Source organism: Theobroma cacao, chromosome 6 (assembly GCF_053813885.1).
Source record: "Theobroma cacao isolate CCN51 chromosome 6, ASM5381388v1, whole genome shotgun sequence".
Lineage (NCBI taxonomy): Eukaryota > Viridiplantae > Streptophyta > Magnoliopsida > Malvales > Malvaceae > Theobroma > Theobroma cacao.
Genome location: NC_142644.1, coordinates 29,815,963 through 29,833,954, shown reverse-complemented (window position 1 = coordinate 29,833,954; position 17,992 = coordinate 29,815,963). Strand labels below are relative to the sequence as shown.

The 17,992-nt window shown below is 36.7% G+C and overlaps 2 protein-coding genes across 5 annotated transcripts; both read right to left on the bottom strand.

Annotated features, from left to right (window-relative positions):
* Positions 1–643: 643 nt before the first annotated feature.
* On the bottom strand, positions 644–8,020 carry LOC18596920 (katanin p80 WD40 repeat-containing subunit B1 homolog KTN80.2). Of its 4 annotated transcripts, XM_018123195.2 has the most exons (18): positions 7,678–8,018; positions 7,076–7,206; positions 6,779–6,896; positions 6,304–6,530; positions 6,116–6,218; positions 5,756–5,826; positions 5,183–5,257; positions 4,957–5,100; positions 4,657–4,819; positions 3,918–4,445; positions 3,697–3,753; positions 3,473–3,609; positions 2,582–3,271; positions 2,164–2,238; positions 1,926–2,038; positions 1,550–1,666; positions 1,369–1,437; positions 644–1,122 (listed from the first exon to the last, which is right to left on the bottom strand). In XM_018123195.2, exons 1-18 carry the CDS (start codon positions 7,700–7,702, stop codon positions 1,065–1,067), a joined length of 2,901 nt encoding a protein of 966 aa, XP_017978684.2. In that variant the 5' UTR covers positions 7,703–8,018; the 3' UTR covers positions 644–1,064. The 4 variants fall into 4 exon arrangements, 3 of the variants coding, with proteins under 3 accessions (XP_017978684.2, XP_017978685.2, XP_017978686.2); XM_018123196.2 differs by lacking the exon at positions 3,697–3,753; XR_001928484.2 differs by lacking the exon at positions 644–1,122 and having other exon boundaries at positions 1,416–1,437; positions 2,139–2,238; positions 7,678–8,020.
* A 1,900-nt stretch (positions 8,021–9,920) lies between these two features.
* LOC18596919 (protein STRUBBELIG-RECEPTOR FAMILY 3) lies at positions 9,921–17,466 on the bottom strand. The gene is made up of 16 exons (XM_018123221.2): positions 17,113–17,466; positions 16,456–16,585; positions 16,295–16,366; positions 15,803–15,868; positions 15,598–15,669; positions 15,433–15,504; positions 15,285–15,356; positions 15,103–15,168; positions 14,924–14,989; positions 14,433–14,761; positions 13,912–14,327; positions 13,161–13,432; positions 12,746–12,884; positions 12,004–12,140; positions 11,748–11,904; positions 9,921–10,483 (listed from the first exon to the last, which is right to left on the bottom strand). The coding sequence occupies exons 1-16, from the start codon at positions 17,201–17,203 to the stop codon at positions 10,421–10,423; spliced, it is 2,220 nt and encodes a 739-aa protein (XP_017978710.2). The 5' UTR covers positions 17,204–17,466; the 3' UTR covers positions 9,921–10,420.
* Between the last annotated feature and the right edge of the window lie 526 nt (positions 17,467–17,992).

The following is a 17,992-nucleotide window of genomic DNA, read 5'->3' as shown; positions in this document are numbered from 1 at the left end:
CCTAAAGCTTAGGTTTTCCTTAAAAGGGAAAGGGAAAGACTTTGGCAAAGTCCAGAAGACTGCATGAACTTACCAATTTTAGCAACAAAGAAAAATTGATGATTGGCTTTCGTAATTTCAAGGAAATGGAAGGCGGCCTCCTCGGGAAAGACACGTGTTGATGGCTCGGCTGATTACGTAGTAACCTGCGACGTAGGAAAGCTAATGCCTAATGAATGTGGCTGAAGGTGATGATGTTTACGTATAAAACAAAGAAAAAACAATTGGACATACGGAAGCTTATGGTTACCACATGGCATGTTGCATGCCACTTGTCAAACCCATGACTGGAGAATTTATTGGCTGGCCTGGCTCTTTAATGGTGATGAGGCTAGCTAGCCTCACAACTGTTCACTCTGTAAATCTTGCTATAATTCTTGACCACGTCATCTCAATTAAAAAATTATTTAAATTGAAATTACCAAATTAATAAAGTACATGACTCAATTTATCTAAATTATTATATAGAAATTAAATTCACATTCATTCTTTTTATAAAACATAAGAATTATTTACATAATTTGATCAATAATACATTAACTATAAGAAATAGCTTAATCAATGCTTATAGCTATAGAATGACATTTCTCTAGGAAAAAGAAGCTTTCAAGGAATTGATATATTTCATTGGATATTATAGCAGAGTATATTTGCATTGGGATATGCTTACATATATTTTTAACACGAAGATTACAAACAGCACTATACTGAATCAAAGAATGACAAAAGGAAATTTCCGTGGTGTACCAGAAGCATTGTGAGGTTCACAGGCTGGCTTCTTCCATCTTCAAAACGTGACGGGTTACAGGCAATGATACTGACTCAAGCTAAAGCAGTCCGGTACCGGCAAACGCGGGCAGAGCAGGATGAAGTAAGGTGGCAAAGACAAAATTGTGTATCCAAGATGTAAGATACAGAAAAGAAAAGGCCTTCTATGACACTTGAATCTTTATAAGAAGGTGTCAGCCCAGCCACTCTTTTTCATGCTTCAGCAGCAGATGGGTTTAAGATGGCGGCATTCATCATCATTCTTGAAGAACTAAATTCAATTCCTCGGCACATCTTGCTATGGCACCACCTCTCCTGTAGTAACACAAAGAAAATGAAATTTCATCACGGTGGCTCTTCACCCAGCTAGGAAACCAATTATGCTACTCTAGGCTTCAACAGCTGGATGTTCAAAGCATATAAACATCATGATAGGCAAACTGCCGCTAAGGATATTGAGTAATCATTACAACGTCAGCTGCAATTATGAAATTTATGAAGTACGTTCCTAAATCCTTTTATGTAACAATATCAGCTGCAACAACTCCAATAGCATCTCACCTTACAAGTGGTGGAAGAAGTTTCTGAATCTTTTGCAGCTGCATAAAACATTGATTGCAACATTCCCGCCTTTGTTCAAATTTTGAAAAACAGTTAGTTCATAGTGGCTCCGTCAAACCCATAATATTATAGTCGAGAAACTGAAAAGCAGATATCAATAAAATAAGTTAATCAATAGCACCTCTGCTCAGCATGAAGATCAACGCCAACACCACGTCGGGCTGAAACAGTAGAGCGTATCATTGGACCAAAAACTGCTACAAGCTTCAGGAGCATCTCCAATGAGACATTTACATGCCTGTATATTCGTATCACAAGCACAAACATCAGTATGAGCATCATAAGGAGAAAGGCCCATTGCTTAAATGTTGAAAAATGAGGTACACCATAAATCAAATTTGCACCCACATGCCCAAAAGGAATTCATATCTTGATACGCCCTTTATTATTTTATTTTTCAAGAGATGGAAATTTTGTTCTTGAAAGCAAAGGATGGAGTAAATCTCTAGAACAATATCTTCCCATACAACAAACTACAAGTTTATTTTGAAAAGTACCTTTCCATTTTGCTATCTAATAAGCCCATAAGCACAGGAATTAGGCCAGAAAACAGATCTAAGGTGAGAATCTCCATTTTTTCCATGAGAACACTGATTACATCTGCTTGCACCTGCACCAGAAGTAATTGGGTCTAAGCATGTGAGAATATGCATGACACGCATCTAGTTACTACTTGTAACCATCATTACAAACAGAATAAAGCAACACACATGAAATCTTCCCATAAATACCCACAGAATGATCTGGTAGCTTCCGCAAGGCACCAATTGCACCTTTAATGTCATTCTTTTCCCAAAAATGCCGCACCACCTACAAGTTCACCATAAAAACAATTAAGAAATCCGACCAAAAAATGCAAGAAAAATATCATGTAAGAGGCAAACAAAGTACTGAAATTTCTTTTCCCCTTTTCTTTTTACTAAACTTAAATTGCTTTCTTTTCTCCAGAACAAAAGTTTGCCACCGTCACAGATGTTTAGATGCATATGCACCTAATCTAAACCATAGTTACTTGTACACTATTGCTGCACTCATTGATTATGTAATATCAATATCTCTTTGCCCAAAGCTATAGTAATTCCAAGAAAAAGAAAAGCAGTAACAGCTACAAAGCAACTGCTGAATATATCCACAAACAGACAGCCAAATTTACCTGCAACTTTGTCAAGCGTGATCGAAGAGTGCTTAAGAATGAATCATGTGTTTGCATCAGACTTTCAGTTATGTTTCCATCATTAGCAGAGATTGATTCCCCCTTTGAAATTTGGCTTTCTATAATAGTGACATTCCCATCATTAGCAGAACTCAATCCCCTCCTAGAAATTTGATTTTCAGTAATAGAACCACTTGGTCCATTCCTATCATTAGCATAGGTTGCTTCCCTTCTAGAAATTGAATTTCTAGGAATGATCCCATCAGAAACAGAAGTTGATTCCCTTCTAGAAATTTGGTTTCCAGCAATAATCCCATCGGAAGCAGAGGTTGACTCCCTTCTAGAAATTTGACTTCCAGTAAAGATGCCACCAGATGGAGAAGAGTTTGGTTCCCTTCTAGAAATCTGATTTCCAGGAATGATCCTATCAGGGGTGATGGTTGATTCCTTTCTAGAAATTTGATTTCCAGTAATGATCCTATCAGGGGTGACAGTTAATTCCCTTCTAGAAATTTGATCTCCAGTAATGATCCCATCAGAAGTGGGGTTTGATTCCCTCCTAGGAATCTGACTTCCAGTAATGCTTCCCTCAGAGCCAGAAGTTGATTTTGTTCTAGAAATTAGACTTTCAGCACTTTTCCCATCATTGGCAGAGATTGATTGTGCTTCAGAGATTTGTGTCCCTCCTTTCTGTCAAGGTAAAACATGAGAAATAAATTTAATTCAATCACAAAAACGTGAAAGTACATGCACATGTAAGTTTGTCCAACTCTGTTTAGACAGCTTTTTATAATATCTGGATCATGCAAAAACTGAAATTTAAAACGTGGAGAAAAGATACACTTAAGCTTAGCTTGGGCAAATCCCCCTTTTAAGAAGGCAAGATCATACCATTATGGCTGGTGTACTATCTGTTTCAGGTACCACAGGCAATGTACTGTTAGTTGTTGGATCACCACTGCTGTTTAATCTCTCTCTTCGTTCGAACTTCTCAACCAGAGTGCGTGTTCTCCCTGGAACAACAGCCACTGCCAATATAGAAATTTAGAAGGATCAAAATATATCCAGTTTTGTATCCTATGAGACTACATAGGTGCAAAAAGAAAGAGTAAAACCTCCATTGACAAATTTGACAGAGTTTGAGTCTTTGTTGCAATTGAGGGATTCATTACCTAAAAACAATTAAAAAAAAAACTAATCATTAACAACTATAAAATAAATAAATATGCCATAAATTATCACAAACAAAGACGACAAGGAAAACAGAAAAACATACATATGCATTACCATAACTGACTTAAGAAGGAATAATACCATGATGTACAATAAAACTTACAAGTTTCTTGATTAGGGGGTGTCTTTGCTGATAACATCTTTTCAGATTTCTCTGTAACACTCTTGATGTTTGAATCCTTTTCATCACAGGATTTTCTAGCTCTGTCCTCTGATACAAGCCTAGTTTGAGAATTCAGATCCATTGAGCTGTCTAACGCACTTTTTGTATTGCTAAGAGTTCCTGATTCAACTGCAGCTGACAGCTTTTCAACCTCGAACTTGTTAACAGACGGTCTTCTAACATGAGCTGGTCTGAGCAACATGCCTGGTTTTGTCCTTGAAAAGGTGATAGATTCTTTTCCGGAATTGATAGAGTCTTTCCCAAGAGGGCTGTCCTGTGGTACAGCACTAGGTGTGATAAAAGACTTGTTACCTGATTGTCCATTAGATTTAGCGTTAACACCTGTTCCAGGACTCTGCTTCTCAGCTGCAAGATTACTTATTTCACTGGCATCGAATGGGAATACCACTTTTGGAGAATTTAAAGAGCCAGCTTTATGTGAAGTAATAGGAGGATTACTGCCAGCAGCTTTTCACAGAAATTGGAACATCATGTCAGGAAAAATGTAGCTTAAGAAATCAGAAGGGGACAAAAATTTTACATTTGGAAATTAAATTCCCCTAAAATTTATTTGTGTCATCATTGGAGCAGCCAAGCTCCACACACATGGATACTGACCATGCTAACAAAATAACAACAATCAGTTCAAAGAAAAAAAAAAAGCGAAAAGAGAACTTACTGTCAACATATATGTTCTTTATTTCCTTTGTGTCATAATCAGGAGACATGGGCCGTGATCCCAAAGTTGACCTCATTCCACACCCTGCTTTCTCCAAAGAATAACTTCCTTCAAGATTAAATTTCTTCTCCGTGAGGTCATTTCGTCCATATGGCTCAATATGCTGAGACATGTGCAAACAAGGCTTTTAAGAAGTTAAGACCAGTAAGTTTTTGCTCATGTTCAGAATTTAAGAGCAACACTTCAAAATTGAACCAACAAAAAGGGAATGCAATGTAACAAAAGGATGATTGTAAATACCGCTACATCTGCTACCCAAACCCCAACAGAATTCCGATAGAACGAGCAACCCAAAAGTTTGCCTTCATTAATGCAGAGGTCACCAAGCGTTGACCATCCCATATCAACAGAATCATGGCAAACTACCGGCTCCCATGAATAAACCTACAATTACGACAATGAAATTTGGATGTTGGCTTTGTAATTCAGGTAGAATCAAACTCATTTTATAATCAAAAGTTCAAACCTTCAAATCATCATCTAATCCACAGAATAGGGTTCTTCCATCAGGATGAAAGGTAATTGAGCGAACCCCTGTAGCCTGAAAAGAAGGAACATTAACATTTTATAGAAGTAATGACAAAATGCTTTGTTATCAACAATGGAGTTTTTATTCACTTCTTATTTTTCCTTTGAAGTGACAGAATGTGTTTCTCAAATTTGGGTACCAAAACAGGACACTTATGCATATCCAACACAGCTTTGTTCAATTTTTGTAAGAAATTTGCAGGATCATGCCAAAACAACTATGTTCATTAGGTTATATAATATGTCTTTAATACAAAAACATTAGGTTAAGTGAAGAGTAGAGTAAAATAAGTTTTCCTGGCATTGCACATGGTAGTACCTGTTGGGCAAAGCAAAAAAAGTTTTTTTTTCTTTAAAAGAAAAAGAAAAGTCCAAACCATTCTATGACTTCTTTCTATTCCTCCATCCAAAATAAATGAAAAATTAAGTATCTTCAGCAGAGAGAAGGGGAGGAGGGGGAAGGGAAGCAAGCTTCTATTGTTGTAACTTGGAGACACATAAGCTCAAGTACCTCAGGTCTGGAAGATCCAATCAGTTCAAAGGTTTCTAAATCCCAGAACTTTACTGTTCTGTCTGCTGAACCTGAAAATTTGTCACATATCAATTACGATATTCCCAAGAAAATGCTGGTTTCGAGAGGCATAATGAGAATTAACAATTGAGATATATTAAATAGATTTTCCACAAATACATTGAAAACTGAAAATTTTAAGTCTTTGCAAGCAGGTTAAGAAGTCTATCACATACCCCCACAGCCCCACCTTAACCTGAAAAAATTAATTTTTATCAAGCTGGCAATGACAAGTAATACAGAAAAAGGCAAAGGCACCTATGATGAACTCACTGACTCCTACTGAAATCACAGACTTACCTGTGGCCAGGAGAAACTCAAGAGGATGGAATTCTATGGAGTGAATATGCCCTTCATGAAACTTGAAATCATGCAACAGTTTTCCAGCAGTAAGATCCCACACCTATTCAGCAGTGACAGGACAAAAATGATTAGATAGATAGTTGATGACTCATTGCAATGCAGATGATTGTGCAATCTCTAATTACCTTTACAACATTATCAAATCCACCAGAAACTACCCAGCGACCATCAGGAGTGAATCTAATTGTACTAATGCCTCGAGTATGGCCCTTGTATGTGTGAATGCATCCCTTTTTTCTGATATCCCAAATCTTTAGATTTGTGTCCATGGAACCAGATGCAAAGAACTCACCAAATGGATGGAATTCCATGGCAGTGCAATTAGATCTGTGACCGGTTAGTCCTCGAACCACTACACTTCAAGAACAACGTCAAGCATTTTACAAGTTAATTATTACCCAATTCCTAGTTGGTATGAAAGCTGATGATCCACATGTTCCTATTTAAACAGGTGAAAGTTCAATGTCCAACATTGTTATGTCTAACAAGCTCCTACTACCATACTGTTATCGTTTGACATCAAAGTGAGAGAGAACAATATAACAGGATGTTTCAATGAGGCTCTTAACATGATTTACTGAGGAGAAATCAAAGACTTACTCTTTGTTTCTTCCAGATCCCAAAGCTTTATCACACCTGTAGATGCTCCAGCAAGCACCAAGACTTCTGCCGAATCAAAAGCTAAAGATTCCACCGGACTAGTATGACCACAAAGACTCTGCATATTAACACATATGTCCCATTTTATTCGAGATACAACATCACCCTTACTCTTATCAGCATCAATTGATCCAAAAATGTAAATTCAAGCAACAAAAACAATTACTGCATAAGAGAAACTATCTGAAAGCTAAACTTGGCAAGAATCTAAACAAGAGAGATGCATCTAAAAATTACCATCAAAGAAGTGGGTTTCCCAATTGCCCAAACATTGACTTTATGATCATCTCCGCCTGTAATAAGAAGCCTACGTGTCTTTTTTCCCATACTTAGACAATTCACATTTGCGGTATGTGCCACAAATTCCTCTAAATTCATTTCGTCAAGGAACCAAAGTAAACCAAATAAGGCCCCCAAGAGCCTGTAAATTTTTATTTTTAGATAAACGAAGCAAACTTTTATAGAACTTTCTCTTCAACTTGAGATTAGTTGAGCTCAGACTAGCATTATCTGGAATCTTTACAAAAGCTTAAAGGTTTTCACTAGAACCAAGACTTGTTACTTCCATCTCTTTCTTTTCTCCTTTTCCTCTATGTTCTTAGCTAGCAAACTAGGCAAAACGGCCTGATTTAATCAATAAAAAACAAAATTAAATTTAAAAAAAAAAAGAAAAACAAATTTGAGCTGAAATTCAAAGTAAAAATTGCAAAATAAGCTCAGCATTCAATTCAGAACTTACTTAAATTTCCACGACAGCAGCTGATTCAAGCTAAGCATTTCAATAATAATAACAATAGCAAAAAGAAAACAAAGAACTAAAATTTAAGCTTAAAGGATACGCAGCTTATATCCACGCTTCGCCATTTTCCACGAAACTAAATCCAACACGAGATCGGAATCGAAACTTGAACCGCGATTCTAATCTCCTTTCACTCGATAAAGTGTTCCTCAAGATTCAACTAAAAAGTCGAAAAATCGAAAACTTAAAAAAACAAAAAAATGTCTACTATTCTTGAAATGCAAATCCACCAAGAAAAGCTAAGGAATCAAATTCCGTTGAGAACTTGACAGCCCCTAAAAATCAAAATAAAATTTAAAAAAAAAAACAAAGAAATCAAAATTTCAGAGGAAAATTTCTTCTTTTCATATGACTCGAAAAGACTATACAGAGTTGGAATTTCAGATTTTCCGCAGCCTATGATTGAGCCCGGGTTTTTTACTGTTCATCCTTCTTACCAAAATGCCCCTGGCCTTTAGCTGTTGGAATAGTTAAATTACTAATTACCCATTGTTCTCTTCTTGTTGACGCGTCGGTCGGATGCCTTGTTTCTCTCCCGTGGTTTAGGTTTCCTTGTCCTTTTCCCCCTTCCTCTTCTTTTTCTTATTTGTAATACATTTTTCCGTGGACATAAATAAATTTGTTAATTCTCACTTTAATGAATTTTTTTACTGCACTGAAAATGATGTTTACAACAGTAAGAAAAAGAAAAAAAAAAAAAAAAGAGGGGGTTTGCGGCAATTACAATCTGATAGATTCCTTAAAACTAATTTTGTAATTTGTTTCAGAATTAAGAAAATTAGACTGATGTAGACATAAACTTATAAATTTGTTGACTTTAAGTGGTTAGCTTGTCATTTGGTTCATTAACTACTTTAAGTAATTTACTTTTTTTATTTATATATTTTTCTCATAAAGAAAGAAAATAATGAAGGGTGGCAATAGGGACCTTTCAATGAGTATTTATAGATATCCAATCCGATTATATTTTTACAAAAAAAATAAAAAAAGATTATTGGTCTGAAATTTATTAAATAAGTAACAATCATTACAGTTTATGTTCATGGTTCATGGCCCATCAAAGTTATGATTATTAGTAAAAAGGAGGATGATGAATGAAATGCATGGATACTCATTGATCCCGAAAACTAAGATTTTTGGGCAGTGTATTTAAAGAAGAGAGATGCAATGATTAGAATGTTGAATTGCCATGAAAACAAGCTTCTTTTGGGTCATAGGGGGGTGGGGACATGGTTGGCAAGAATGAATAAAGAAATTATGTGTATGACCACATCAAACATCAAAAGCAACCCTTTGCATTATATTATATAGTTTACAATGGAGATGTAGTGCAATTGGTATCAAACAGAAAGTTGTCTATACATAGTTCAAAGAATAGGTTGCAGAACTCATCCAACATTGTGTTTTAAGCACCTTGTACCTAAAAATATTCTGCAGAAGTCTGGTCAAAAGTCAAGTTTGATCAAGCTAACTTAGTTGTTGTGTGGGGAATTTAGATTCTGAAGGCATGAAGGAATGTTCCTGCAGGAACACATGGATCATAAGATTGCTGTCTAATGAAATATGAAGGAAAATTGGAAAATGGATAACAACCCTGCCCCATCCCCCCAGTCATTTTCTTTGTTAAATCAATGCAGGCCTGGAAAGAAATAGGTGATCTGGTGTGCGTATTGATGGTATATCTCTTCTTTTCTGAAAAAAGGGTGTAAAAGAAAGAGAGTTACCAAATGCATATGGACAGAACTATCCTGCAGCTGCCAGTGCCAGGGATAAAATGGATTGAGCCCATTTCCAACATAGTAGATGAGATACTTATCCCTTCCTGGGTCCTTAACATCATCTTCAGATTAGTTCTTCCACCAAGAATTTTTACCCAAAGATATTGACAAACATGTTGGTCCAAAGTCATCTGTCACCTGCTAACTGATTACTCTGATTTTCTGACTGTCTTGTTCCACCAATCAACGGTGATTTGGATTTCAGTCCCACCAAACTCCCCCATGTATGTATACAAGGAATCAGGGTTTCAATCTTATGAAATCTAAGGAAGTGTGGGTACTGTTTTCTTCTATTTATTGATTAGACATTTGGTATTCTTTCGCAGTTGTATGCACGTTATCCAAGTGGGTTCACATGCTGCTTAGTTTGTTTAAATCTCATCCCCATCCCCATGTGGATCAAAACAAGAGATCATTTGACTGTCAGGGCACAATCCGACATCTTAATGCTTACATCTCAAACACCCATCAAACTCCGAGAATCTGTGTCTTCAACTTTCCATCCTTTTTATTTAGTTTTGACAAACTTCCACTTTCTCCTGTTTCATTTTTTCACAGAAGGCCAAAGAAAGAAGACGAATCTGTCAGAAAGAAATTTTTTTAAAAAAAAGGATATATCAGTCAATGTATTAAAAGTTAAATACAGTGAACATGGCCATTGATATAATCTAGTTAGACCTTAAATGGACCACACTGGAAAAATACAGTTTTGGCAGAAGAATTAATAAACAATAACATTAGCACCTCTCCATGGAGAAGAAGAAGCAAAACGGGTGAGGCCTAAAAAAATTTGCTGTTAGCCTTGACTATAAATTGCAGATAATATCACAGAAGGCATCCGATGAGCTGCTGACTCGAGCAATAAGCACCCTTCTTGGAGAGTTTCATCAGATTGAACTTCATAATCTTGTAAATCACTCACTCTTCTCAAGCTGACATCTCTTCTGCTTCATTTCCCTTTAATGAAACATTCGTTATACAGCCAAAATTGCTCAAGATTCGCCTCTAAATCATGTGCAAAAGATCCTGGACGATTTCAGATATTGGTGGTCTGAATCCTGGCTCCCACTGCACGAAGATTAAACATAAGGTGCCTTGTAGCTCTCAATAAGAAAAGTAATAGGAAGACAGCATTAAGTAACCTGAAATAGGAGTGTGCAAAGTCGGTTTCGGTCGGTTTCGGTCGGTTTCGGTTCGGTTATTCCGAAAATCGATCAAATATTTCAGCCATTTTAACCGACCGAACCGCACCACCCCTCAAAATCGGTTTCGGTCGGTTTTTAAGGTGGTTGGTTCGGTCGGTTTTGGGGCAGTTTGTATAGACTGTGGACTTAGTTTGATTTGGGTTTGGGCTGTGAAGGTTGACATGGGCTGTAAAAGATTCATAGAGTTAACTTGGGCTGTGAAGAATCCATGGGCTAATAATGGTCTTGCTAATAATGATTAAGGATCCATAAGCAGCAAATGATTAACATTTCATGGGCAGCAGATGACATTAATTCTGTCGGGCTAATTCTTGAGAGAGTTTTATGCTTAACAATCCATGGCCAGCAAACAGCCAAACACAATGACACATTGACAAAATAACTAACAAAAAAAAAAAACTATGGTTTACCTTGCAGTGGCAGTAATTTTGACTGAGAGGCACCAGTTGAAGAATGGAAGAAAGCCAACTTTGTCAGTGGCTGCTAGTTTAGGGTTTAGTGAGAGGGAGAGTTGGAGCGGCGGAAAGTAGGGGAAGGAGAAATTAGGGGGGTTGGGGGAAACCAGAAAGGGAATAATAGCAGCAGAAGCTGCTATTCTTTCTTTACCCTTATGGGTGGCGGGGAGGGGGGGGGGGTTAATGAGGGGTATTACGGTATTTCCCCCCCTCTTGAAAAAGAAAAAAAACATGACCGACGGTTATTCGGTCGGTTTGGGGGGGGAAGGAGTCCCCCCAAGGGCCGAGCCGATTGGCCGACGAGGCCGATCGGATCGACCAACGGTTGCTATTGCAACCGTCGGTTACATTAACCGACGGTTTCAGTCGGTTGCCCGGTTGCAACCGACCGCTGCCCACCCCTAAAGTGAAATGGAAGAAGTTTGGAAACATGCTTTTTTTGGATTTTGGTTATCCTATTCCCATTTTAGCTTTAAGTAATTTACAATTTAATTCCCCTTTGGCAATGGAGTATTTTTTCTTCAATCTCCAGACAAAGTGTTAATAGAATATATGCATCCCTAGGAATGATCTCTCTAAAGGCAATGCTCCAAAGTCATATTGCAGAATCTCACTATCAGAAAGAGCATGCCACGAAAGTAGAAACATAAAAAGAGGGAGCAAGAAGTTCACCTGTACACATCTAGATATTATATCCGCAAAGCGTGACAATGACTTCACTGGGTACACTCCTTTTAGAGCAATGTCAACCATCCTAGCTAACGCATCAATATCATGAAGCTGAGGAATTGCCCATCTAACAAGAAATTGTTCCCCTAGAGGCCGTGACCTAAACATGTTAATACAAGCTTAGTGCAAGGTAAAAAGTTCAAATGATTGATAAATTACCTTCAGGCCAATTTCCATATGTATGTGAGATTTGGCTAACCTGTCAAAGGATTTTCGCCCTGTGAGAAGTTCTAACATTACAACACCAAGGCTATAGACATCACTCTGGCAAGTATAACTTCCTGACTCAATTTCTGGGGCAGCATAACCGTAGGATACAAAGAGGCTTCCAGAAAACTGCGAATACTTTCACCAATATCAGCCACAATTCTATATGATAATTTATAGAGCAAACACAAACACATCTTGGACTCTGTCATGTGATTTAATGAGTATGTTTGTGTTGAATAATTAGTATTTTGTATTGACCAGCTTCAAGGTATATAAATGGGACAGGAAAATTTTAGTTAAGTGCCAAGATACCAAACAAAATCAGCAACAATAAGCAATACTAGGAAAAACAATTCCTGCCCTCCCAGATAGAGATAAGGATCCCTCATGCCTTCATTTTGAAATTCCTAAATTTTACAGGTTCATCTCCTTAACTGATATTCCATTATAGTGTCATACCATCCATACATCTCATAATTCTTTAACTTGTCTGCATTATAATTTTCTCCAATGTATAGTTTTCTTACTGTTCAATTGCAGTAACATTAATGTCCACTGAAAAGAGCTAATGAGTTTAATTCAAACAGACTGGTCTGAAGTCTCCAACAAAAATTTTGTATTATTAACAACTAACATATTTTGTATTATCAGTAACTAATATATTTGTGGAACCTCAAATCAGCAGGATTTGAATATCACACATCTATATACATATTTGCACCCAAAATTACCTCACTTAAAGAGCCAGATGACACCAAAGGAGCCAAACCACATTCTGAGACACGAACTGCAAGCTTGTCATCAAGGAGAATATTTGCAGACCTGATATTCTTGTGCACAATGGGTGGCTGACAAACTTCATGCAGAAATCTTACCACCAGCACCCCAAAAAAAATTAACAAATAAAAATTACACTTAGTTTCCGATTGATTGATGGATTAAAACTAAGAGACTAATGACAATCATATAAGCCACAAGCAAGGAATTACAGGCTCTTCTGGGTTTCAACTATGCATCATATAAAAGATGAGACAACCTGCTCATATATCCAAGGTTAAAGACAGCATTTTTTCCCCCATAAAAGCACATCAAATTTCCTTGATTACATAATTAACGGGCTCTTGTATTGCCAATATATTTACTTACTGTAGGGCTCTTGCAACTCCAAGCGCCACTCGAACACGTGCATTCCAAGAAAGTTTCTTACGGATCCCATCGTCAACATGCAACGCATCATACAGCGTTCCATTTCTGCAGTACTCGTAGACTAGTAACCGTTGCCCATGCTCATTACAGTAACCCACAAGCTCCAAAATGTTAGGATGCCTAAGTTTATAGATAGTAGATACTAATTCAAGAAATTCTGCATCATTCTTCCACCTAGAAGCTCTAGTATCCAGTTTCTTGATGGCAAGTATCTACAAAAGAGTAAATAAGAATGTCAAACATAAAGCCAATAGAGGTTGGTGAAACTTGCTGGGAAGTCAAATAGATTTCTATAATCAATGTAAAATCTTGCAATGAATGGTTTGTCTGGCCAGGGAACTGAAAACAAGACAAAAGAAATTAGTACCTAAGACTGAGAGAGAGGGGGGGTGATTTGAAAGGAAGAAAGCATGATTTACCAAATTCTGTTTGTTTATCAATTTAGCTTGTAGCATCCAAATTTGCTTAGGAGGAAGAAAAAGAGTCACCATCAGTATTGATTCCGTCTTTCTCTCTCAAGAAAAGATGGAATAACAACGAAAGCAACATAAAAGACTTGAAGCAACGGGCACAAAATTTTAGAGGAAGGGGCCTGAGCCCAGGAACCCACTCAAGTTTTCTATCACACTTTTCAAAAAAAATAAAAAAAAGTATTCTATCACATTGTCCTCCTGCGTGGAAATTATCTTACCTTTCCATCTGGAAGCTCAGCCCTGTACACACTGCCGAGCATGTCTTCTCCAATAAAATTTTCCTCAGCAAAGCTATTTGTGTACTGCTGAAGTGATGCGACGGTGAAGGCACTCATAGAAGATGAGTCCTGACCTCTAGAAGAGCGAACACCTCCATTTACTCCTGCTGGCATGATCGGGCTTACACTGACCTCCTCTGCAGAGGGAAATAAAGGAGGAGGTAGTGGTGGCCGTAGTGAAACGGGCATCACATCCACACCTCCCTTGTTTGTTTCATGATTTTTTTGGGTCCTTGAACTTGAAGGCACCCTAATTACATCAGCAACCTGTTCATCTTGTAACTTCGAACTTATTCTCATTCCTCCACTTTCTAGTCCATATCCATCGACCGGCTTCATGACTGCCTCTTTAGCAACTGTTAAATACGGTGCCTTTTCAGTTACGTAGAGTATGGAAGGAAAATAGAGAAATAGAGAATTTTTACAAGGTCTGCCACAGGGATAGACTATTATTAAGTTACCTTTCTCTGATTTATTAATCTGATTAAGCTTCTCACTAGTATGCCTGTCAGAATTTCTGTTCACTTGCCTACGTTTACAACATCTCCACACGAAAAGCAGAAACACTACTAAGACAACAAGTGCTATAAGCCCTGCAACAGCAATCCAAATAACCCTATCATTTGTCCAAAATTTTCTTGCTTTTGCCCACTGAGGTAATTCGACACTAGAAGGTGCACCAGCTGGTCCCCTGGATCCTTCTAAAGGAGAGGGAGCCCAGGCTATATATGGAGGGAGTGCTAATGGTGGTGAAGGAAGAATAGTAGTATTAAAGGGATTTCCATCTTTCCTGCAGAGAAGATGTCATGTCATCATTAGAAAGTAGCAGGAAGACAAAGGGTTGTGGCAGGGGTGGGGGACCTGGATTTACAGAAACTTATACCATACTTATGTGCACTTGAATAGCAGAATGAAAATCTGAAAAATGTCAAAAAACAATCTGAGGATTCACCTGAAATTTGGAATATTTAGTAACTTAGCAGGTATCGGACCGGAGAGTATGTTGTTCTCAACATTCCTACACAAGAAGAAAGTGACAATTTGTAACAATTTCAGGTTAATGCTACGTCATTTGGTGATATATTTGTGAAACAAACATTGAATAGGGAAAAATCAGAGGAAAAAGAGTACAAATCCGATAGGGGAAGATCCTGTAGAACATCAAGGAGCCCAGAAATTCTGTTGTTCTGCAAGTGCCTGCCAGAGAAATAGTATATATAATCCTAGATGCTAAGAAGCATATATGTAATCCATGAAAACTTTTTGAGTGAATGAAACTAATGACCTCATATTTTAATGAAAATATTACTCACAGTGTGGTAAGAGATGACAAGTTTCCAAAAGAGGGAGGCAACTGACCACTCAAATTATTTCCTGATAGATCCCTGAACATAAGGTACGGTCAAAATTTAACCTAGAAAAATAAACACAAATAGACACTATATTATATAAAGAGCTTACAAATCAATCAAACTCTTAAGCTGTTGAAAAGAATCTGGTATTGCTTCACTTAAATGGTTATCATCCAAATACCTGTAGAGAAGGTACAATATTAAATAATAATGAGAAAATGGTTACAGCTTAATAGTACAATTTCAGGATAACAAAAGTTTGACTTAAACTTACAGTTCTGTTAGTTGTGTCAAGGTAGACAAAGTAGCAGGGATGCTTCCATTGAATTGATTACCTGAAAGATAACTAAAATAAGAGAAAAATAAAGCTAATTAAGTCATGGAAAAGCTTAGTGAAAGAAAAGTGCATAAATTACTGAAATCATTTGCTTATCAAGTATAGTTTACAGATAAAAATAAAGATTGCAGTCAAAACATACAAATTTCTCATGGTGATAGGCAAGTTAGATGGAATACTCCCTCCAATTTGATTGTGACTCAGATCCCTGCTCCATAAAGCAACAAAAAGTAGCATAAGGCTCTACAAAGAAAAATATAAAAGCTTCCAGAACAAATGAAATAATATATGATATTTGGCAACTGAAACTTGATGCTTCCTTCTCATCCTTCTTTACATGATATACATTCATCTGCATAGAAATCAACCATTTGGACAACTCTTTGATTGCCCCAGAAGCACAAAGCCCAAACCAGCCGACATGAAATATTAGAGAAAATGATTTCCTCAGAAGATATTGTCGACATTCACAGGTGACCCGAGAAAGAAACGAGTATAGCGTGTTTTGATGCATCACCATCTATAAGAGATTAAAATGATTGGGAACATGTTGATTATATATGATTGAACCCTAGTCATCAATGCTACTATGCACATCACCTAAAAACCATATATCAAAAGGAAAAATGCTTACAGCTTTATTAATGATTCAAAGCCTCCAATGCCTTCATCCAGAACTCCTCCCAGGTTCATGCCACTCAATCGTCTGAAAACCAATAAGCTCAACAAATATTGATACAAAATTTATTGATGAAGATAGGGAAAACAACAGAAAAGGAAAGAAAATCCATGTACAGTTCTGTTATATTCGAGAAGACACATGAAACGCCCTGCCATTCTTCCCCACATGGATCTCCTCCAACAGGAATCCACCCAAGAAGAGGTGGGGAACCCAGAGAAGTATAAAAGCTATTTATTGCCGAAACTGGGAGACATACAGAAAACAAAGAAACAATTACCACAGGCTTCCAAACGTCTTGCTTTGAGAAACTTCCAGGTTCCAACATTTTAATTAAAAATTCTGACCAAGCTTAAAATCTAAAAAAACAAAAACTATGATTCACTGACATTTGCATGAACCCAATGAATGAAGTTAATAACTGAAATGACAGCAGCCATAGGCTAATTAAAGTAGATAAAAGCTCTTCCCAAAACTATCATTTAAGCTTCAGCAATTCTAACAGAACTTGAGAGTTGAAACAGCTCACAAAATGCATATATCCAACCGAAAATGAGGCTAAACAAAAAAAAAATTTGAACTTTTTTTTGTTATTTTTCATAGGAAATGAAGCAAACAAAGCAAACTGCAAGTTAGCACACTCTACTTTTTCACACTTTCTATCCCTTTCCTCAAACTTTCCCCACAAACAAACACAGCATCACATTCAACAATAACCAAATTGGAAAAAGAATAAAAAAAAGGTGGTGCAAACTTGAGCTAAGATACTTTACCATCACGAGGGTCAGTAGTTCCAGCAGAAAACGGCACAGTCAAAAACAACACCAACCCAACACACATCATCCCCCAAGTCACAAAACCCATTTGCTTGCTTAACAACAACCTTTAAAAAAAAAGAACCCCAACTTTCTCTCCTTTTCCCAGCAAACAAGCAAGAAAAAAAAAAACCAGCAATGTAAGTAAAGAGAAACAAATTTGAATTTCTGGGGTTTTGTTTTGTTTTGAAATGGAAGGAATTAGATAAAACAAAGATAAGCTATGAAGATCTTTTGGGCTATGGGTTAGTGGCAAAGCTCAGTAAAGTACAGAAAGGAGAGAGTAAAGCAAAGGGAGTGTTTTGTTTTTCTAAGCGCTCGCTTTTCCATGCTGTTCTGTTTTCTGTCAGACTGAGTGACCCCACTTTTCTCTGTCTTAAAAGTACCCACGACCAACCAACGGCCCTGTAATCTTGTGACTTTTTTTTTTTTTTTAAATATTTAGAATGTTTTGGATACGGTCATTTTTTAAATATTGTTTTTCAGCAAATTCCATTTTTTTAAATATTTTTGCATTAAAATATAAGTGATAAAAATCCATAACTGTATAATTCTTTTTATATTATTTTTCGTTAATAATATATGTCAAAGATATTTATGCAATTTTAGTAAGTAAAATTAACAATAAGGATAAAAATTATAAATAAGATACAAATTAATATATATTTACATAATTTTAATTGAAAAAAATCAAAAAATGTTATCTGAAAAAAGAAATCGAAATAAAAGTGAACGGTAGAATTCGTTTATCTATTTATAAATTTAAAAACAATAATTATTTTCAAATAATTTTTTCTTTTATCTCATTAAATTTTTTTTCAAATTTAGGATGAAATAT